The 17359-nt window shown below is 35.4% G+C and overlaps 1 protein-coding gene across 4 annotated transcripts in view; it reads right to left on the bottom strand.

Moving 5' to 3' along the window:
* The window catches only part of Sf3b1 (splicing factor 3b subunit 1), a 299209-nt gene that overhangs the window by 90292 nt on the left and 191558 nt on the right, over positions 1-17359 (bottom strand). For all 4 annotated transcript variants that reach the window (XM_090372203.1, XM_090372195.1, XM_090372209.1 and 1 more), the window contains one exon: positions 5370-5456. In XM_090372203.1, coding sequence (XP_090228329.1) covers positions 5370-5456 — 87 coding nt within the window. The remainder of the gene's footprint in view (positions 1-5369; positions 5457-17359) is intronic.

Consider the following 17359-nt stretch of genomic DNA (forward strand, 5'->3'; position numbering starts at 1 on the left):
CTGCTGCAATTTCAATGTCACAGAGTGTATATACTTTAAGATTCTTTAATTGCAGCATCAATAAATGTCTGCATATGCAGTCTGGCAATAAAGTTCCCTGACTGGTGCAATAAAAACAACACATCATGCCAGGTGAAGAGGTCTATAAGAATTTTTCCAGCCTAACAGGATTTGAACTAATGGGGAAAGGCTCAGTCTGATGGGATTTGAATTCATTGGAGAGTTCACCACTTGTCACTCTAAACGAGTTGTGTTGGCTGTTTCAAGGGAGAGAAACATCACACCATTCATATTCCAAGTGGATAGATGTGGAGGAAGATATTTATTATATGTTTTATCAATATTTTTCCAGACAGTCTGCATATTATTAGACCTAGTAATCACAGAAGCAAAATTTCTCTATGAATCTCTTTTGCAAGTTTGCTGAAAATATCTGTTATAGGTCTAGATCTATGGTGGTAGGGCACTTGAGGAAGTTATTCCAGGTTTAATAATTTTTCTTTGTTTCTGTTGGTCCCATTCCTTATTCTGCCCAAGGTTTTGCAACTTGTAAACGTTATTGAAATAATGTCACTGGCCTGCAATTTTTATTTAGTTATGTAAATGACAGCAGCATTAAATGATGAACTTGACATAACTGATTTGTCCAGGAATGATAGTTTCCTATATATCTCCCAGTTAGCATTTGCATAGTTCCATCTGGCCACATAATTACGGTAGTGTGGTAAATCAGCATGTTTGGCAGACTATGGGTAATAGTCGCTACCCAACAGACATTCATCAAAAAGAGACTAGTCAAACAAAAAAAAAAAAAAGCTGGTGAGCATAAGGAGAGATAAATTGCTAAACTTGAACCAGAAGGCAAAATAAGTGGGTAATGTGCAGTATTCAGCCGTGTCGGATTTAGCTTGTCCAGAAATTTTTCTAAAAGGTGTAAATTGTTGTTTGCTTCCCAGATCCATCAGCACTTAGACAAGTGCACCACTGTGTATCTAAGCCTATACAAGCATGTGTTTGTTGGATGATTTGTATTACATGCAAGCTGAAAACCAACAAATAATGTTTTAAGTTGTTTCCATTTATCTTGTGCCTTATAAATTAAAATCTCCCAAAATGAAGACGGGAGCCGGATATAAACTCTCAAGGTCATTGTAAGAGATGCTTGACAAACGGAAAAGTATAAGGAGACAATGGTAAAGGTAAAATGGATAGATAGTCCAGCAGTTGCAGTTTCTGGATTTGTTTATAGTATTACTGGTTGGGAAGTAACATGGGGAGTGATTAAAATGGCAACTCCTTCACGATCCAAATTGGTTACACAAGAGATACATCTTTTCTGCAGATGGCAATGTTTAATAATTATAATAACAGGTTGTATTAAATTAGTTTCTTGTACACAAAAGGCAATTGGATTATACCGGAAAAATAAGATCCCAAATGTCATCAAGGTTGCTGTGATATCCACTAAAATTATACTAAATGAAATTGGGCATTATATAGGTTTAGTGTGGCACTCAGTTTGTTTTTGGTGGGCTGATGGTTTATGATGATTAGATTTGTGTTTTTCAAGAGATATGGTTTTGTGTAAATTTCTTCTGCTGAGAGATGGATAACTGGGTCTTTTTGGTAAGCTTTTTCTTTTCCATGCCTTTTGAGTCAATCCATTCAATATCATTAGGAGCAGTGCTTTCTGAGTACCTTAGATAAAAATCAGTAGTAAGGAAGTATATTACTACTGATGGGTATTAATAACCTTATTTGTCTTAGGTGTTTTACTGGGCAAGGGTACCTGTTCCAATAGTGACTGAGCCCGGTCTGACAGAACTGTTTGTGAAAAAAGTTACTTCTCGGGGTTGCAATCAATTCTTTGCACAACGATAGTCATTGGTGGTGCCGACCTCTGAATTATCTGAGCGAAAGTAGGTCTGGTGTAAGATTCAACATGAATTGATTTTTAGCTAACTGCTATGTGATATTTTGTTCAGTTTCAACCAGTCGAATCCTTTTTTCAGTTTTCTAGAGGGAACAATCTCTGAGGCAGGCAGTGTGTGGCCCACTGCAATTTAGACATTTTAGTTATTTGCCGTAGTCTGTCTGAATTCTGAATATGCTAAGAAAGATGTGCAAGCAGCATAAGTGGCTAAAGGCTCTGCAGATATTCTAGCAGTGGCCAAATTTACAGCATTTAAAACAAGTGTGTTGGGTCGGCAAGAATGTGTAGTTTTTTTTTTTTTTTTTTTTTGCAGTTGAGATGTAGTAGTGATTTCAGACCTATCCACAGTTTTACTGCTGACAGTATGTTAAAGCACCCTTTCTTATTATACAAATCTTATAAACTACATAAATAAACAAAATTTCTCAACCTCTCCCCCACAACCTTTCCATGGTAAACACTAATTTCTACATTCTGATGTTAGAAAGCAGAATTAATATAAATGTACAATGTGCACACAAGCAGACCATACAAAAATAATTTTTAACAACTTGGATTTTTAACAATTTTTAACAACTATTACAAGTTTCTTTTTCAAATTTTCATCATAGTAAATTTTTGAATTTAATGATTGCAGTTCTAATATCAATATATTTATTTTATTAAATGATGAATGCAGGCTACTTTCAAAGTTAATGCATCCTACAGTTGAAGATTACACCGGTCAACATGTAAAATGTTATGAAAATTAAAATACCCAATCTCGACTAACTTCATGCTGCTGAACACAAAAATCACATTAAAATTTGTCGACTGGCTCTCATTTTTGAATTACAGTTGGGATCTCATATTAGCGAGTTATGCTACATTATCAACTACAGCGCTTGGCAAAGCGCATGGCAACACCACAGTTTCAAGTGATTGGCAACTGTCGCCTTGCATGCATCTTCAACTCTGTTGCAGTAATCCTCGAATACAGCTAGGTACTGGGTGATTTTTTCTCAGTTAACGGTTGTTTTCTGTGAGATTCCTACTTTTTGCGTAGTATTGCATCATGTAAGATTAATATGCCCTGTAATTGTGTGAATAGTCTGGATAACTTTCTGTTATATATGTAGAGAAGTTGCGTTAGTTTCAATAAAGCGTCCCTTAACTCAAGCCATAAAAAATGCCTACTTCTTGTACTTTCAGTTTAAGGTAGGTGACTAGGACAAGAACTGGACTCCACACATATGCTGCACCAACTGTTCATCTAAACTCAATGCACGGGTGAATTAAAAGGGATGTTTTATGCCTTTCACAGTGCCCATGGTATGGAGGGAGCCAGAAAATCATGTCACAGACTGCTATTTCAGTATGGTGGCTCCTATTAGAAAAGGGATGACATTGAAGAAAAAGTGTACAGTGGCATATCCAAATATATCATCTGCAATTCACCCTGTGCCTCATGTTGAAGTATTACCTATTCCTGAACCACCCAACTGTTTTTCTGTACACTCTGATGAAGATGAAGCCACTGATGAACATCAACTTGATAAACACGAAGAAGTACAGCAGCTATCTATGTCACGGGGTCTGCCATTTAGTCCAAACCTTTATCCTTTTGAACCACATAAAATCATAGAAAGTGAGTTTAATGGCCTCATCAGGGTTCTTGAATGCCAAAGAATAAGGCAGAGCTTTTGGCCTTGAGGCTACAACAGTGGAATCTTCTGGATCAGCGGTTCCCAACCAATGATTTGCAAACCTCCAGGGGTTCACACTAAAAATTCTGTAATGGCTTCTGGCCATACACTTGCCAGCCTTGTTTTATGTTTTTTCAGATTCTACAGCGGCATACAGGAGAAACCCTGGAGATCGCAATTAAAACAAACACACCTTACCATTACAGAATTTTTAACAGAAGTTTTAATTTTTAAAAATTATAATAATAAACAAAGATACAATATAGTAAAATAAAAATTAAATATAAAGTAAAGAATTGCCAACGACACAAACCACATTTCCCACAATTTCTTATAATTAGTTTACTATTTTACAGTATATCGTGTTGAATAAATATGTTTTCCACATTAAATTTTGTTTCATTCTTAAAGATCATTGTTATGCATAGGTACTTATAATAATTTTTATTACCCATTATCGCTTATAAAAATGTAGTACTGGAAATATTTATAATAAAAATTCAGAACTATTATACGATTTCAGAGAAAGGCTTAGTGGTTCGCGATAAAAATATTTTGTTGAAAGGGGTCAGAGTCAAAACAGGTTGGGAACTGCTGTTCTAGATCATTATAAATGGAAATATGCTCCCTTCAATACCTCTTGCGTATGCCGTCCACAAAAAAGGAAACATACACAAACATGGATATGTGGTGATTTAAAGGTAACTGCCATTTTATTAGGTATTTCATTAAGTATTGTTGCTTTCTCTGCGCGTGGGATGGTGGTGCCAAGGATATTCGCTACGAGAAGAGAAGTTGGCCTCAACGAAAATCATTAATACCCGGAATGAAGAATGTAACAATGGACCTCTGGTAGATTCAAATAAAGTTTCGCTTTCACTGATGCAGATCAAACTGGGGCTCATTAAAAATTTCACATCTGCATTCTGCATTCACATAATTGCAAGAGAAATTCCCAAGACTTAGTACAGAGAAGATTAAGGCAGGTGTTTTCATTGGTCCACAAATAAGGCAACTTTTCAAAGACGAACAGTTTGAACGTGACTTTAGTGATAGCGAGAAATCAGTGTGAAAAGCCTTTTGAAATGTTTCAACTGGTTTTCTAGGAAATGTTAAAGCTGGCAACTATGGCAACTTGTGGAAGATCTCATTACTTCTTATGAAAAACAGGGGTGCAACACGTCATTGAAGATGCATTTCTTGCAATCGCACCTGGATTTCTTCCGGCCAAACTGTGGTGCCGTCAGTGACGAACATTGGGAATGCTTCCATCAAGACATTGCAGCAACGGAACAAAGATACAAAAGCAAATAGAGTGCCACCACATTAGCCGATTATTGTTAGAGGGTGAAAAGGGATGCTACTGTGTTTGATACACCTATGTTCGTAGCTACATCTTACTGCCATAAATAAAAAATACCTTGCATAAATATAAAAAACTATTATTTTCAAAAACAAGAGAGCCAATCTGCCATTTAAAGCACTACTTTCATGTTTAACACTCCAAAACCTATAAAGTAAACTTATTTTCCTGCCTGTAACAAGATATGACCCACAATTTGTTGTTCAGTATTATTATATCAGCATTTGTATTTCCCAACAGTCACACCATACTGGAAGCTGTATGCAAACAGCATGTTTATTTCTCAGATGGCCTTAACTATACAGTTAATAAAAAACTTCATCAAACTTGAAGTGAATACTTTATGGATACATATATACTGAAAGTAAAATTTAATAATGGTACTTACTTTGGCCAAATTGGAAATGATTTCTCGGCCCTCTACACGAGCATAATAATCTTCATCAATCAGAAGGGGCTCTATCACTACCAATATCTACAAAAAAATCAATTTCTATCAATATTGCTAACAATAGACTATATAATTCATATATACATAGTACCTTTTTTGGGTTGCCGCAATCTATTTCAAAGTATTTTTAATTGTGATATATCTATATATATATATTAAAATGTATATAAAGGGGTCTTAAAAAATAGCCTTTTACCAGCAAACTGCATTATTGCACTGAACAGAATGAGGTGTACACACATTAGCAAGTTATGCTACATTATCAACTACAGCTCTTGGGAAAGCAAGCGCAAAGACCTGTTAGTTTAACTTCTGTTCCAGGAAAAATAATGGAGTCACTGGTTAAAGAAGCATTGCAGGATCATCTAGACAACACTGCAGTAATAACTCAGATGCAGCATGGCTTTGTTAAGGTAAAAGTCTGGTCCTTTAAATGCAAAAAATAAGTTTGATATCATATACAGTAAGCCCTCGTATAGCACGATAGTTGTGTTCCTAGAAACCCTCGTGCAATATAAATAACAGGCCCTATGGGAAAAATAGGGTTAGGTGCCGACCACCCAAGATTGAACACACATTGGTAACCACAACAAACACAATAAATAATCGACTATTACGTAATAAAATATTGCTAATGCTTTTGCTTCTATCATAAGCAAACTTGTTCTTTGTTTGATCTTCTATCCAAACAGATGACAGCCTTTCAATCTCTTCCAATTCTTCGTGTCTTGATCTAATGGATTTTGTTACACTTTGAGTTGTTCCTGCTATTTGTTGTTTTTATTTTCTCTGCATTCTTCCTAATTCTTGGTGTTGCCTCATTTAAGCCTGTAGCTCATGCAATATCACACGGTCTTTCATTTCGCTCAAAGGGTTTCACAATTTCATATTTTTTCTCTATCAACAGAGGCAGACTGGCCATAAGCCTTACCGGAGAAACCCCGGTGGGCCGGAGGCCAGAACACGATAGAGGCCGGTGTGATTTTTGCCATAAACGCGTATGAGGCGGCTACAAATTTTCCCGGGTAAGAATTTTTAACCCAGTCGGCCTCTGTCTATCGATATTGCTTTTCTTTTTCTCTCTGAATCTGTAGTGTCTTCACCAGGACGCTTCCTTTTCACACCTTTTAAGTATTTTACTCATTTTTAGGGAATAAAGCACAATGACTTTATACACATAAAAAGCTGTGCGTATGTAGCAACTGAATAAACAACACTGTAAAAGCAGAGACACATTATTAACACCTCACTAGCTCACATTTTACTAAAGCACATTTATGGAGGTCACTACCATAAAACAACAAAAACAATTTCCAGCTGCGTTTCTTCTAGTTAAATCTGATATAAACTGGTAGTAAACTCAATCTAATTGCATTTGCGATAATATCGATAACTGGAATTTTGTGGGTTTTGACGTTATTATGGTGAAATGTGTTTCCCCTTCACGGATATAAAAAACATAAATACATTTTCTGAATCTTCTCTTCATTCCTATTGTGTTGCATTCAGTTCGGGTGATTCCACGTTCGACTGCCATTTCTTGTAAAGACAAAGTCGAATCGTGCATAAGCAAATTCGGTTAGTGTTATATACGATATCGTTCCCCTATTTATAAATCGTGAGTAGTGTAAACACGTGTTATACGAGGACTGACTGTACTTGGATTATCAGAAAAGTTTTTGATACTGTTACTCATAGAAGACTACTGTACAAATTCCATTTACCATACTGCACTATACATTTACAGTGCAGTATGGTGAGTGGACAAATGTTATTAGTGGTGTCCCCCAGGGATGATTGGCTCATCGTTGTTTTGTATATTTATCAATGATATTGATGAAGGTATATCAGGCTTAATGTCCAAGCCTGCAGATGATTCAAAGGTTGGCAGGGTTGTTAATGATAGTAATGACAGTGTGCTACTGCAAGATCTAGAAAAGTTGGGTGGATGGGCTGAGAAGTGGCAACTGAAGTTTAACATTGACAAATGCAAAGTTCTGCATATGAGTAGAAGTAACCCCAGAGAGACATACCCATCTACGTGTTACTACACTTAGGGTGGCAGAGAATGAAAAAGACATGGGAGTAATTGTGCAGTCAGATATGAAGTTTTCTAAGCAGTGCAGACAGGTGCCAGATCACATTATGGGGTATTGTTGATGATATCCAGGAATTTTGCTAGTAGAGAAAAGGAGGTGATTATTCCCTTGTATCAGGCCATGTGTTGAGTACTATGTACAGCATCTGGAGGCCTCGCTTTAGGAAGGATGTAGAGCTGCTTGAATGAGTACAGAGAAGGGCAACAAGATCAGTGAGGGGAACAAAAGGGGGTGCTCTTACGAATTAATGCTTAAGTTCTGCAAATTGCAGTGCCTGGACAGTAGGCACCTGCAAGGTGATCTGACTGAGGTGTATAAGGCCTTGAATGGGTTGAAGCAAGCTGAATGCTAATGGGATTCTTGCTCTTGCTCAGATTAAGAACCTGAGGAGGCACAGATTCAAATTAAGGAAAGACAGTTGTAGAATAGATGTGTGGAAATTTGCCTTTAGCCAGCGAGTAGTTGATTGGTGGAACAGACTTCCATCTATCGTTGTGGAAGTTGATAGCTTAAATAAATTCAAGGAGGAAAGGGACAAACGTTTAGATGATACAGATGTGTGAAATGGTTTTTTTTTTCTTTTTTTTTGGCTGATGCTACATAAACTTGCTTTCTTTCACCATATGCCTCTAACTACTACTACATCTTGCCGATATCAGCTGTTGCATTAACTTGAGAAATATATGCAAACATTTCTTTGACCCATATCTATATTGCTCCTATTCTCCCACTTACCAGTTGTTTTCCTGAACTCTTAAAGTATCCTGAATATTGGGGGAAGGAAAAAAATATATATATATATTCCAGAATTCTCTACAAAACAGGTTCCTTCTACCTACATATGTACACCAAAGCTCAAAAATTTCCCCCAAAAGCTTTACAGTCCTTCAAGTCTCAACTTCATCACAAGGTTTTCAAGAGCACATATGCAGACATGTATACATTCTGACCCAACTACACACACACTTTTTTTTTTAAGCATGGCCCTATATTTATCCAACAAATCATTACTTAATGTGCATTTAATATCATTTTCCTCCCTCATGAATAATAATGTTCTCTTTACCCAGTTGAACATCTGACAATCCGTTGGTGACACCAACTGTTGCTCCTGGTGCACACACACACAACCGTGATTCTAGTCACCTAAAAAATGCTCCCTCTTTTCCTGAAAATAGAATCCCCAATAAAACTATGTACTTTTGAACCAGAGCAGTTCTTCGACCCAAAACTGGGGGTCCATCAGCTGGCAGGTCACTAGAAACTTGCATCCTTGAAGAGTCTCCAGTTACATTAATCAAATCATTAGCAGGTTTCATATCCTTTTAATATCTCCCTTTCTTATACCTCTACTTTCCCTTCCCTTGTTCTTCTGGGTTGGTATCCTACACAACAAACACTTCAGGTTATTATTTTGGCACATTAGAATTTCTTTTATATTATATATATACATTTAAGGGAAAGTAAATAGATATATAATATAAAAAGTTTAGATTTTTAAGTTTAGGATAAACATCATATAATATGGAAAACATGGGGATATATATAAGTATTTAGTCATAGTATGAAGGTTACATGGCAGATGTACCTAGGTATACAAAGCAGCAACAAAGGATATAAAAGTATATAAGCAAAGTTATAATAATTAAGCAAGAGAAAAAAGCTGACAGATGGAAATGCAAAGAGCACAAGGTGCCAAATTAGTAGAGAAAGGATAGCAAGAAAAATTAGTATTTTTATAGGAAGTGAAAAGGTGAAAAAAACCTAAGTGATACTCTGAATTATATGAAATTAAAAACTGAATTAGAAAGCCAATTAGATGGAATGAAGCTAAAAAGGAAAAGCAAAAATAAACAATTATAATAAACTAGCATGCATCAAATAAGAGTGTGGAAAAATTTTTTATTTTTAAATAATTTTTTTTTTAAAAACAAGAGAAATCGAAAGATGTGAGAACATAACGGTAAAATAAAAATTTTTTGATGCATGCAATAAATAATTGACATATAAAGCAGATAATTCATGGGGTAGGGCTACATCTGATTATGTATCAATAAACTGCATTTCTATGCTTAATATAGCTATGGAAGAAAAAATATTAAGAGGATATGCTGATAGAATGCAAGTAATATGAATAAGCAAGTATTAAAAAAAATTAAAATAATAATAATAAGTCAATGTATGATTTTCAAATTCAAATTCATTTATTACTGTATGCAGTAATAAATGAATTTGAAGGGAGATTACAGATTATATATATACACAGTCAAACTTGGTTATAACTCTGGAACGGGTACAGAGAAGGGCAACAAGATTAGTGAATGGAACAAAGGGTTGCTCTTACGAAGAAAGGCTTAAGTTTTGCAAATTACAGAGTCTGGAGACTAAGCACCGGCGAGGTGATCTGATAGAGGTGTATAAGGCTTTGAATGGGTTGAGCATGCTCAATGCCAATGGGATTCTTCATCTTGCTGAGAATAATCACCTCAGAGGGCATAAATTCAAATTGAGGAAGGACGGATGTCGGATAGATGTGCGGAAATTTGCCTTTGGCCAGCGGGTGGTTGGTTGGTGGAACCGACTTCCATCACTTGTTGTTGAAGTTGATAGCCTAAACAAATTTAAAGCTCAACTGGACAGGTATTTCGAACGAACGGAGGGGTGAAATGGGAGTGGTGTGTGTTTTTTTTTTTTGGCTGATGCTGAATAAGCTTGCTTTCTTGCATCATATGCCTCTACTAATGCTAATGCTAATAACGAGCATCAAGGGGCTGACAAAATTTCCTTGTTATAACCACTACTTACTATATCAGTAATAATGGAGACGGGGAAACCCCTGGGGCCGTTAAACAATGAACACTTTATATCAGTGATGAGTTAAATCTACCTCCTATTTTTTTTTTAAATTCTCAATAACTTGATAAAAAGATATTCAAAAAACAAAAGAAATATTTGAGAGAAAAAATAATATAAGTATATACATTCCTACATATTATTTGTATTAGATAATATGAACCAGAGCTGTAATGCTCAATACATTCTACGTTGATATCAATATTTATAAAAATAATAAGAGAAGTTTAGATCAATGTAGTACATAGAACACTCCCATATGATACTCTCCAGAAATTAAAACGAAAAAATCGAAAATCTTACATTACACTAACAAATAATTAAAAATCAACTGAACACAATTAAAAATTAATAAAAATAATTAAAAGAATTTAACGAAACTCGTTTTGCAATTTTTTTTGTTAAATCCTTTTAATTAATTTTTAATTGCATTAAACTGATTTTTAATTGTGTTCAATTGATTTTTAATTATTTATTACTGTAATGTAAGATTTTAGATTTTTTTCGTTTTAATTTATGGAGAGTATTATACGGAAGTGTTCTATGTACTATGTTGAGGTAAACTTTTCTTATTATTTGTATTAATATTCTTGTATAAACTACAATACACTTAATATTAAACACAATTTATTTGTCTGTAATTTTAAAACCATACACTTAATACTAAACAAGATTTATTTCTCTGTAATTAAAAAAAAAAAAAAAGATTTAATAATAAACACGATTTCAATTACTCTTTATTTATGAATGGATGATTTCGGATATCATCCGAAAATTTTAAATCAACATTTGTTTTAAAGATTTCACTTTGATATTTCTTAAGTTTCCCCTAAAAACACTCAACATGTTAAAAGTCTCATTACTTGCCTCAGTTCCTTCAAAAAAAATTGACTAATTTGTCCATTGCACCTTGAGCTTGTGAAATTGTTGCACTGATCTTGATTCATTTTGTCATCATATCATCATCACAATCACCATCTTTAGCATTGTCATTATCGTCTTTGTTGAGCACAGCATCCACAGTGTCACTCTCTGTAGAAAGACCACTAGTTAATAAGTTGTCATCAACTCATACAAATTCATTGATGTTATCTGTATGAAAACCGACAACGTTATTACGTAGAAACCATTCGGATAATGGTACATTTTCTTTTGTTTTCAACTACAACTGAATTTCATTTGAATTTAATTTCGATTTCTTGAAGCAATTCGATATGGTTATCGAAGTAGCATTGTTCCCCGCATCATTCAATAAATTTATAGCATCCAATATCGATATAGACTCAGTAAGTTTATGTTCTCTTTGACTGATCAGAGGTAGAACTAGAAATCTTTTATAAAATCCTTTCAAACTCTTGATTACACCTATGTCCATTGGTTGTAATATTGCTGTCACATTGGGAGGCAGAAACACTAACTTAATGTTGGACAAATTTTGAATCTGGGGATGTGCGAGACAGTTATCAACTAACAATAAAATATTTTCTTCATTTTGAATAGCTCCTTATTTATTCCAATCACTTACGTATTCCCAAAAAATATCCAAAATCATCCAAGCTTTCTTGTTTGCAGTGTAATCCACAGGAAGTTTGCTTACATTTTTGAAATACTGAAGTTTTAACGATTTTCCAATAAGAAACAGTTTTTTTTATCAGTTCCGGTCATATTTGCATATAGGAGCACCGTCAAGTGAGCCTTTGCTTTTTTTTTCCCACCATTTTTGCCCTTTGAATTTAAATATATTGTAAGGTGTCAAATTATAAAAAAGTCCTGTTTCGTCGGTATTGTAGTAGTAGTAGTAGTAATAATAGAGGCATGTGAGGCAAGAAAGCAAGCGTATGAGATTATGTAGCATCAGCCAAAAAAAAAAAAAAAAAAAAAAAAAAAAAAAACCAATTTCATTTCAATTTTTTTAAGCTATCAACCAATTTTTTTAACCAATACCAATTTTTTTAAGCTATCAACTTCCACAACAACAGATGGAAGTTTGTTCCAGCAGTTAACTACCCTAAAGACAATTTCTGTACATCGATTCTACAACTATCTTTCCTCAATTTCAATTTATGCCCCTCAGGTCCATAATCTGAACAACCAGAAGAATCCCATCAGAATTCAGCATGCTCAACCCATTCAAGGCCTTATACACCTCAATCAGATCACTTTGCAGATGCCTAGTCTCCAGCTGCTGCAATTTCCAAAACTTAGGCCTTTCTTGGTAAGAGGACCCCTTCGTTTCCCTCACCAATCTTGTTGCCCTTCCTCTGTACACGCTTAAGCAACTCGACATCTTTCCTAAAATGAGGCTTCTAGACCTGTACACAGAACTCAAGGCATGGCTTAACGACTGCCTTATACATAGGGATAATCACCTCCTTTTCCTTACTAGCAAAATAACTGTATATCATCGACTGTATAAATTTTTCTGCTTGAGCCTTCAAGATCGGACCCACACAACCTGCTCTGGCAGCCTGTCTGCACTGCTCAGAAAATTTCATATCTGACTGCACAATTACTCCCATGTCTTTTTCATTCTCTACTACCCTAAGCGTAGAACCACACAGATGGGTACATCTCTCTGGGGTTACTTCTACCCATATGCAGTACTTTGCATTTGTCAATGTTAAACTTTAGTTGCCACTTCTCAGCCCATCTGCCCAAATTTTCTAGATCCTGTTGCAGTAGCACAACTGTTGTAGATATCTTCGTCATTGAAGTCTTTTCTGATATCTGCCCAAATATGGTCAATCCATTCATTTGCCATTATATGGCTGCGGCAGGTTTAGTAGATCAACAGCTTAAATCCCAAGCCTGGATAAATGGTGAGGGTTGACGTCAGGAAGGGAATCCGGTCGTAAAAACTATGCCAAAACCAATAGATGTGTTCCGGTTAAGAAGTTAATCCAACTAGAGGATGTAAAGTGTGAATTGGGAACATTGAATGCCGACCCCATATAACGTGGGAAAAGGAGAAGACAAAGAAGAAGATTCATTTGCCATTATTGGATCTGCAGATCAAGATTCTACACTAATTTTTGCATAAATGATGTTATGTCAGTTTTTAAATCGATCCAACCAATCGTTGTTACACATAAAATTGTCGTGTCCAAATTGTTTAACAACTTTTTCCGTTTAAGCCTTCAAGATCGGACCGTCTATTGAAAATCCGGCAGTTCTCTCTGTGGCAAACCACTGAAGCAATGCTTAATCAACATTTGTAACCTTGCACTTTCTAAATTATTTTCCAGTGCTGACAGTAAACATCTTTATTCTTCCACAATGACGATACACTTGAAGAGGAAAAAGAAAACTTTTTACACATTTCAACATTTTTTGCACCATGTTCTAAACTCACAAATAATTTTGACTTTTTTGCAAATCGAGAGACATTTTATTTGTTATTAGACATGTTTCCAAAGGAAGGATTCATTTCTAACTAATTTTACTTTAAAATGAAAAAGTGATCTGCATACAAAGTTCTTAGAAGCCCAAAATGCATACAAAATTCTTAGAAGTCCCGAAATAAATTTATGGTTCATTGAATACAAGATAATCTGCAAATTGGGTAATGCAATATGCAGAATGCCAACTGCACTATTGTACAGCCCCCTGTCCCCGGAAGGACAAACTCATAAACCGGCCACTAACCTGATGCAGATGGTCATAAAAGCTTAAACTAATTTTAATTTTTTTCTATTCCAAAAATTAGGTTTTTCGACTACCCGAACAATTAAGAATGTTTGCATAGTTACCAAAATTTGTTCAGTATATCCGTGTAGTATGCTCATTATAACAGTGAGAAGTAACAGTATGGGAATATGTGTAAATTAAAATCATTATGGTCTGTTTGCTCGTTACAGCCGTGATCTTGTTATTTCTGTGCTCGTTATAACCAAGTTCGACTGTGTGTGTGTGTGTGTGTGTGTGTGTGTGTGTGTGTGCACATACATATATATATATATATATATTACACACATACACATATTGGTACAAAAGTAATGCTTCCAAATTTGGCTCTGTAGATTACTTCGCATGTAAATGAATGGTGCTGTGACCGGTCTCATAAGTGCAGCACACGGATAGTTCAGAATGGTGGATGTTACAGATATACGTATCAAGCAAAGAGTGGCGATTGAATTTCTTACCAAAGGAAGAAGTGACACCTATCAAAATCCATACGTGTCTCAAAAATGCTTATGGTGACAATACTGTACATGTGAGTACAGTTAGATGCTGGGTAAGACTCTTTAAGAGTGATGAAAGAGGCATTGTTGACAAGTCCCAAAGTGGCTGGCCAGTAACACCAGTCAAAGAGGACTGCCACATTACAACACTCTAATTGTTCGATGCAGTGGGTATAGGGAAACCTGCTGTGTTAACCAGCATAAAGGAACTAGGCTACAACATGGTTTGTGCCCGGTGAGTCCTGAAAATGCTGGCACATGAGCACAAAGAAGCCTGGAAAGTCAACTGTATGGAACTTCTCCAGCACTATGAGAGAAGGAGAAGTTTTTCTTTCGTGCATAGTCATAAGTGACAAAACCTGGGTCCACATTATGAAACAAAGACAGTTTATGGAGTGGCACCATCAAAATTCATCATGAAAGAAGTTCAAAAGACAGCCTTGTCAGTAAAGTCAGGGCGACAGTGCTTTGGGACAACAAAGATTGAGTCCTGCTTGTGGACTTCTTGGAGTGTGGCACCACAATTAACTTAGATTGATGTGGAAACGTTGAAAGCCTGCATTCGTATAGTTTGACTGGACAAAAACCTTAACAAGGTTCTTCTTCTCCATGACAATGCACGATCATACACTAGTGTGCAAACGATGGAGGCCATTGCAAAACTGGGGTGTACTATTCTTCCTCACCTCTCTCATAGACCAGATCTTACACCTTGCAACTATCAACTCTTCGGCCCACTGAAGGATGCACTCCGTGGAACCCATTTTTGCGGACGATGACCAGCTCAAGCACAGTATTCGCAAAGCCCTCCAGAGAAAGAGTAAGAACTTTTATAGGATTGAAATACAGCAGCTGGCTCGGAGATGGTGGAAGTGCATAGAAAATGATATCGACTTTGTGGGAAATAACAGTGTGTTTATTAATGATTGAGGATTAATTGATGTAAAAGGCATCGCTGTAAGAATTAAATTTTCTGAGGAAAAAATAGGAGGCATTACTTTCGTACAGCTCCTTGTGTGTGTGTGTGTGTGTGTGTGTGTGTGTGTGTGTGTGTGTGTGTGTGTGTGTGTGTGTGTGTGTGTGTGTGTGTGTATTTCTTCCCCTTGGTTGGCATCCTGCACAAAAAACATTTCAACTTATTATTTTGGCATTAGAATTTCCTTTTATATTACATGCACACAACGTAACACAAGCAAGGAACAATAATAACAGAAAAGGTAAAAACAGAATACTAAACCATAAAACAAACAAGTGGAATTATAATGTCTTTCTTTATTCTGATGCTGTGGTGAGTTCTGTCTGGTTTCCAAAATATTATGTCATCCATTGTTTCGTTAAGATTCATAATTTGATTTTTATTGTCGGATTTTCCACTGTGTTATTTCACAGTTTAGATCTTGACTAATTTCTTCAGTATCTGGTTAAATCTGTTTCGGTTTAATTTTGGCATATTTAACCATTGTATATTATGCCTTTTATATTTTTATTCATTTTAAATATTCAAAATTTTAATATCCACAGTTTACCTATGTTGTGCTGCAGATCTTCATTGCAGGGCTGTGAAAATAAAATAAAACTGATAGTGAACATTACTACCATAAAAATTAAAACAATATTATGCAAAAGTGGTTTACAGACAAAGAAAACAAGGATAGAAGCCCTCACTCAATGACACAAAGAGGCAGAAACCCATAACTTGGATTAGGGAATATAGATCATGGATGGCAGGTGACTGTGCAAAGCATTTTAGAGTACCAAGTTATGTCTCTCAAATCTGGTTGTGGCAATGTCCTGGTAACATTTGTTTCTGAAATTCACAACTTACAAAGATGGATCCAGTCAGTGTCAAGGTGTGTGTGTCAATAGATGATGGACAACTGTATGTTATCAATGGTATATTTAAAGGCAAGATTATCAAATACCAAGGTTCTCATATGGAAATGGTTTTCTTTGAACAATGCCTTATACCCTATACAGAGGGTGAGTACATCTTGACATGGCAAGGTCTGGACAATCCAAATGAAAAATTATGAACAAGGCTGAAAATTACTGTTTCTAACTGAAATTCCAGCAATAAAATGGAAATGATCAAGGCCATCACATTCAGTGTTTGTCCAGAGTCTGCACCTGAAGAACTATATTTAAAACATTATATGAACAATATGGTCTGAAGATGGTTTTAAGGCTCCCAACATTAATATAAATAAAATTTTACACTTAAGAGATTTTGTTTTTTCCATTTATTTTTAAATAGCCATATTTTCTATTTTTAATTAATTTTATGAAAGAGATTCCTTAAATTGCAACTAATGTAATATTTTTCATTTAAAATAAAATAGAACTATGAATTCAAAATGAAGCATTGGACATTGATTGAGAGAGAGAGAGAGAGAGAGAGAGAGAGAGAGAGAGAGAGAGAGAGAGAGAGAGAGAGAGAGAGAGAATGTCCAGAATTAAGTTCACTAGTGTAATGGATTGTGAGATTTGGGAGGTTGAATTGTATGCTTTTGCACAACTGCCAATGGGTTACCTATATTTACAGAACACATAATGAGGAATCATTCCATGAATGTAAATTGAACAATAAAAGATTGTTCTTTTGTTAAAGTCATTATGACTGAAAATTCAGTCATAATGAGTGAAAAATTAATAGACAATTAACAAAGTTTTAATTTTGACAAATGAAGAGTGATCTGTAATTTGAATGTTTAGCATAATACAAATGTATCAAGCATAACACTAATAATACATTAGCACAACACTAATGTATCAAGAGATCAATGGTTATCTGACA

The sequence above is a fragment of the Mastigoproctus giganteus genome, chromosome 1 (genome assembly GCF_048544385.1).
Source record: "Mastigoproctus giganteus isolate SK-2022 chromosome 1, ASM4854438v1, whole genome shotgun sequence".
Classification (NCBI taxonomy): domain Eukaryota; kingdom Metazoa; phylum Arthropoda; class Arachnida; order Uropygi; family Thelyphonidae; genus Mastigoproctus; species Mastigoproctus giganteus.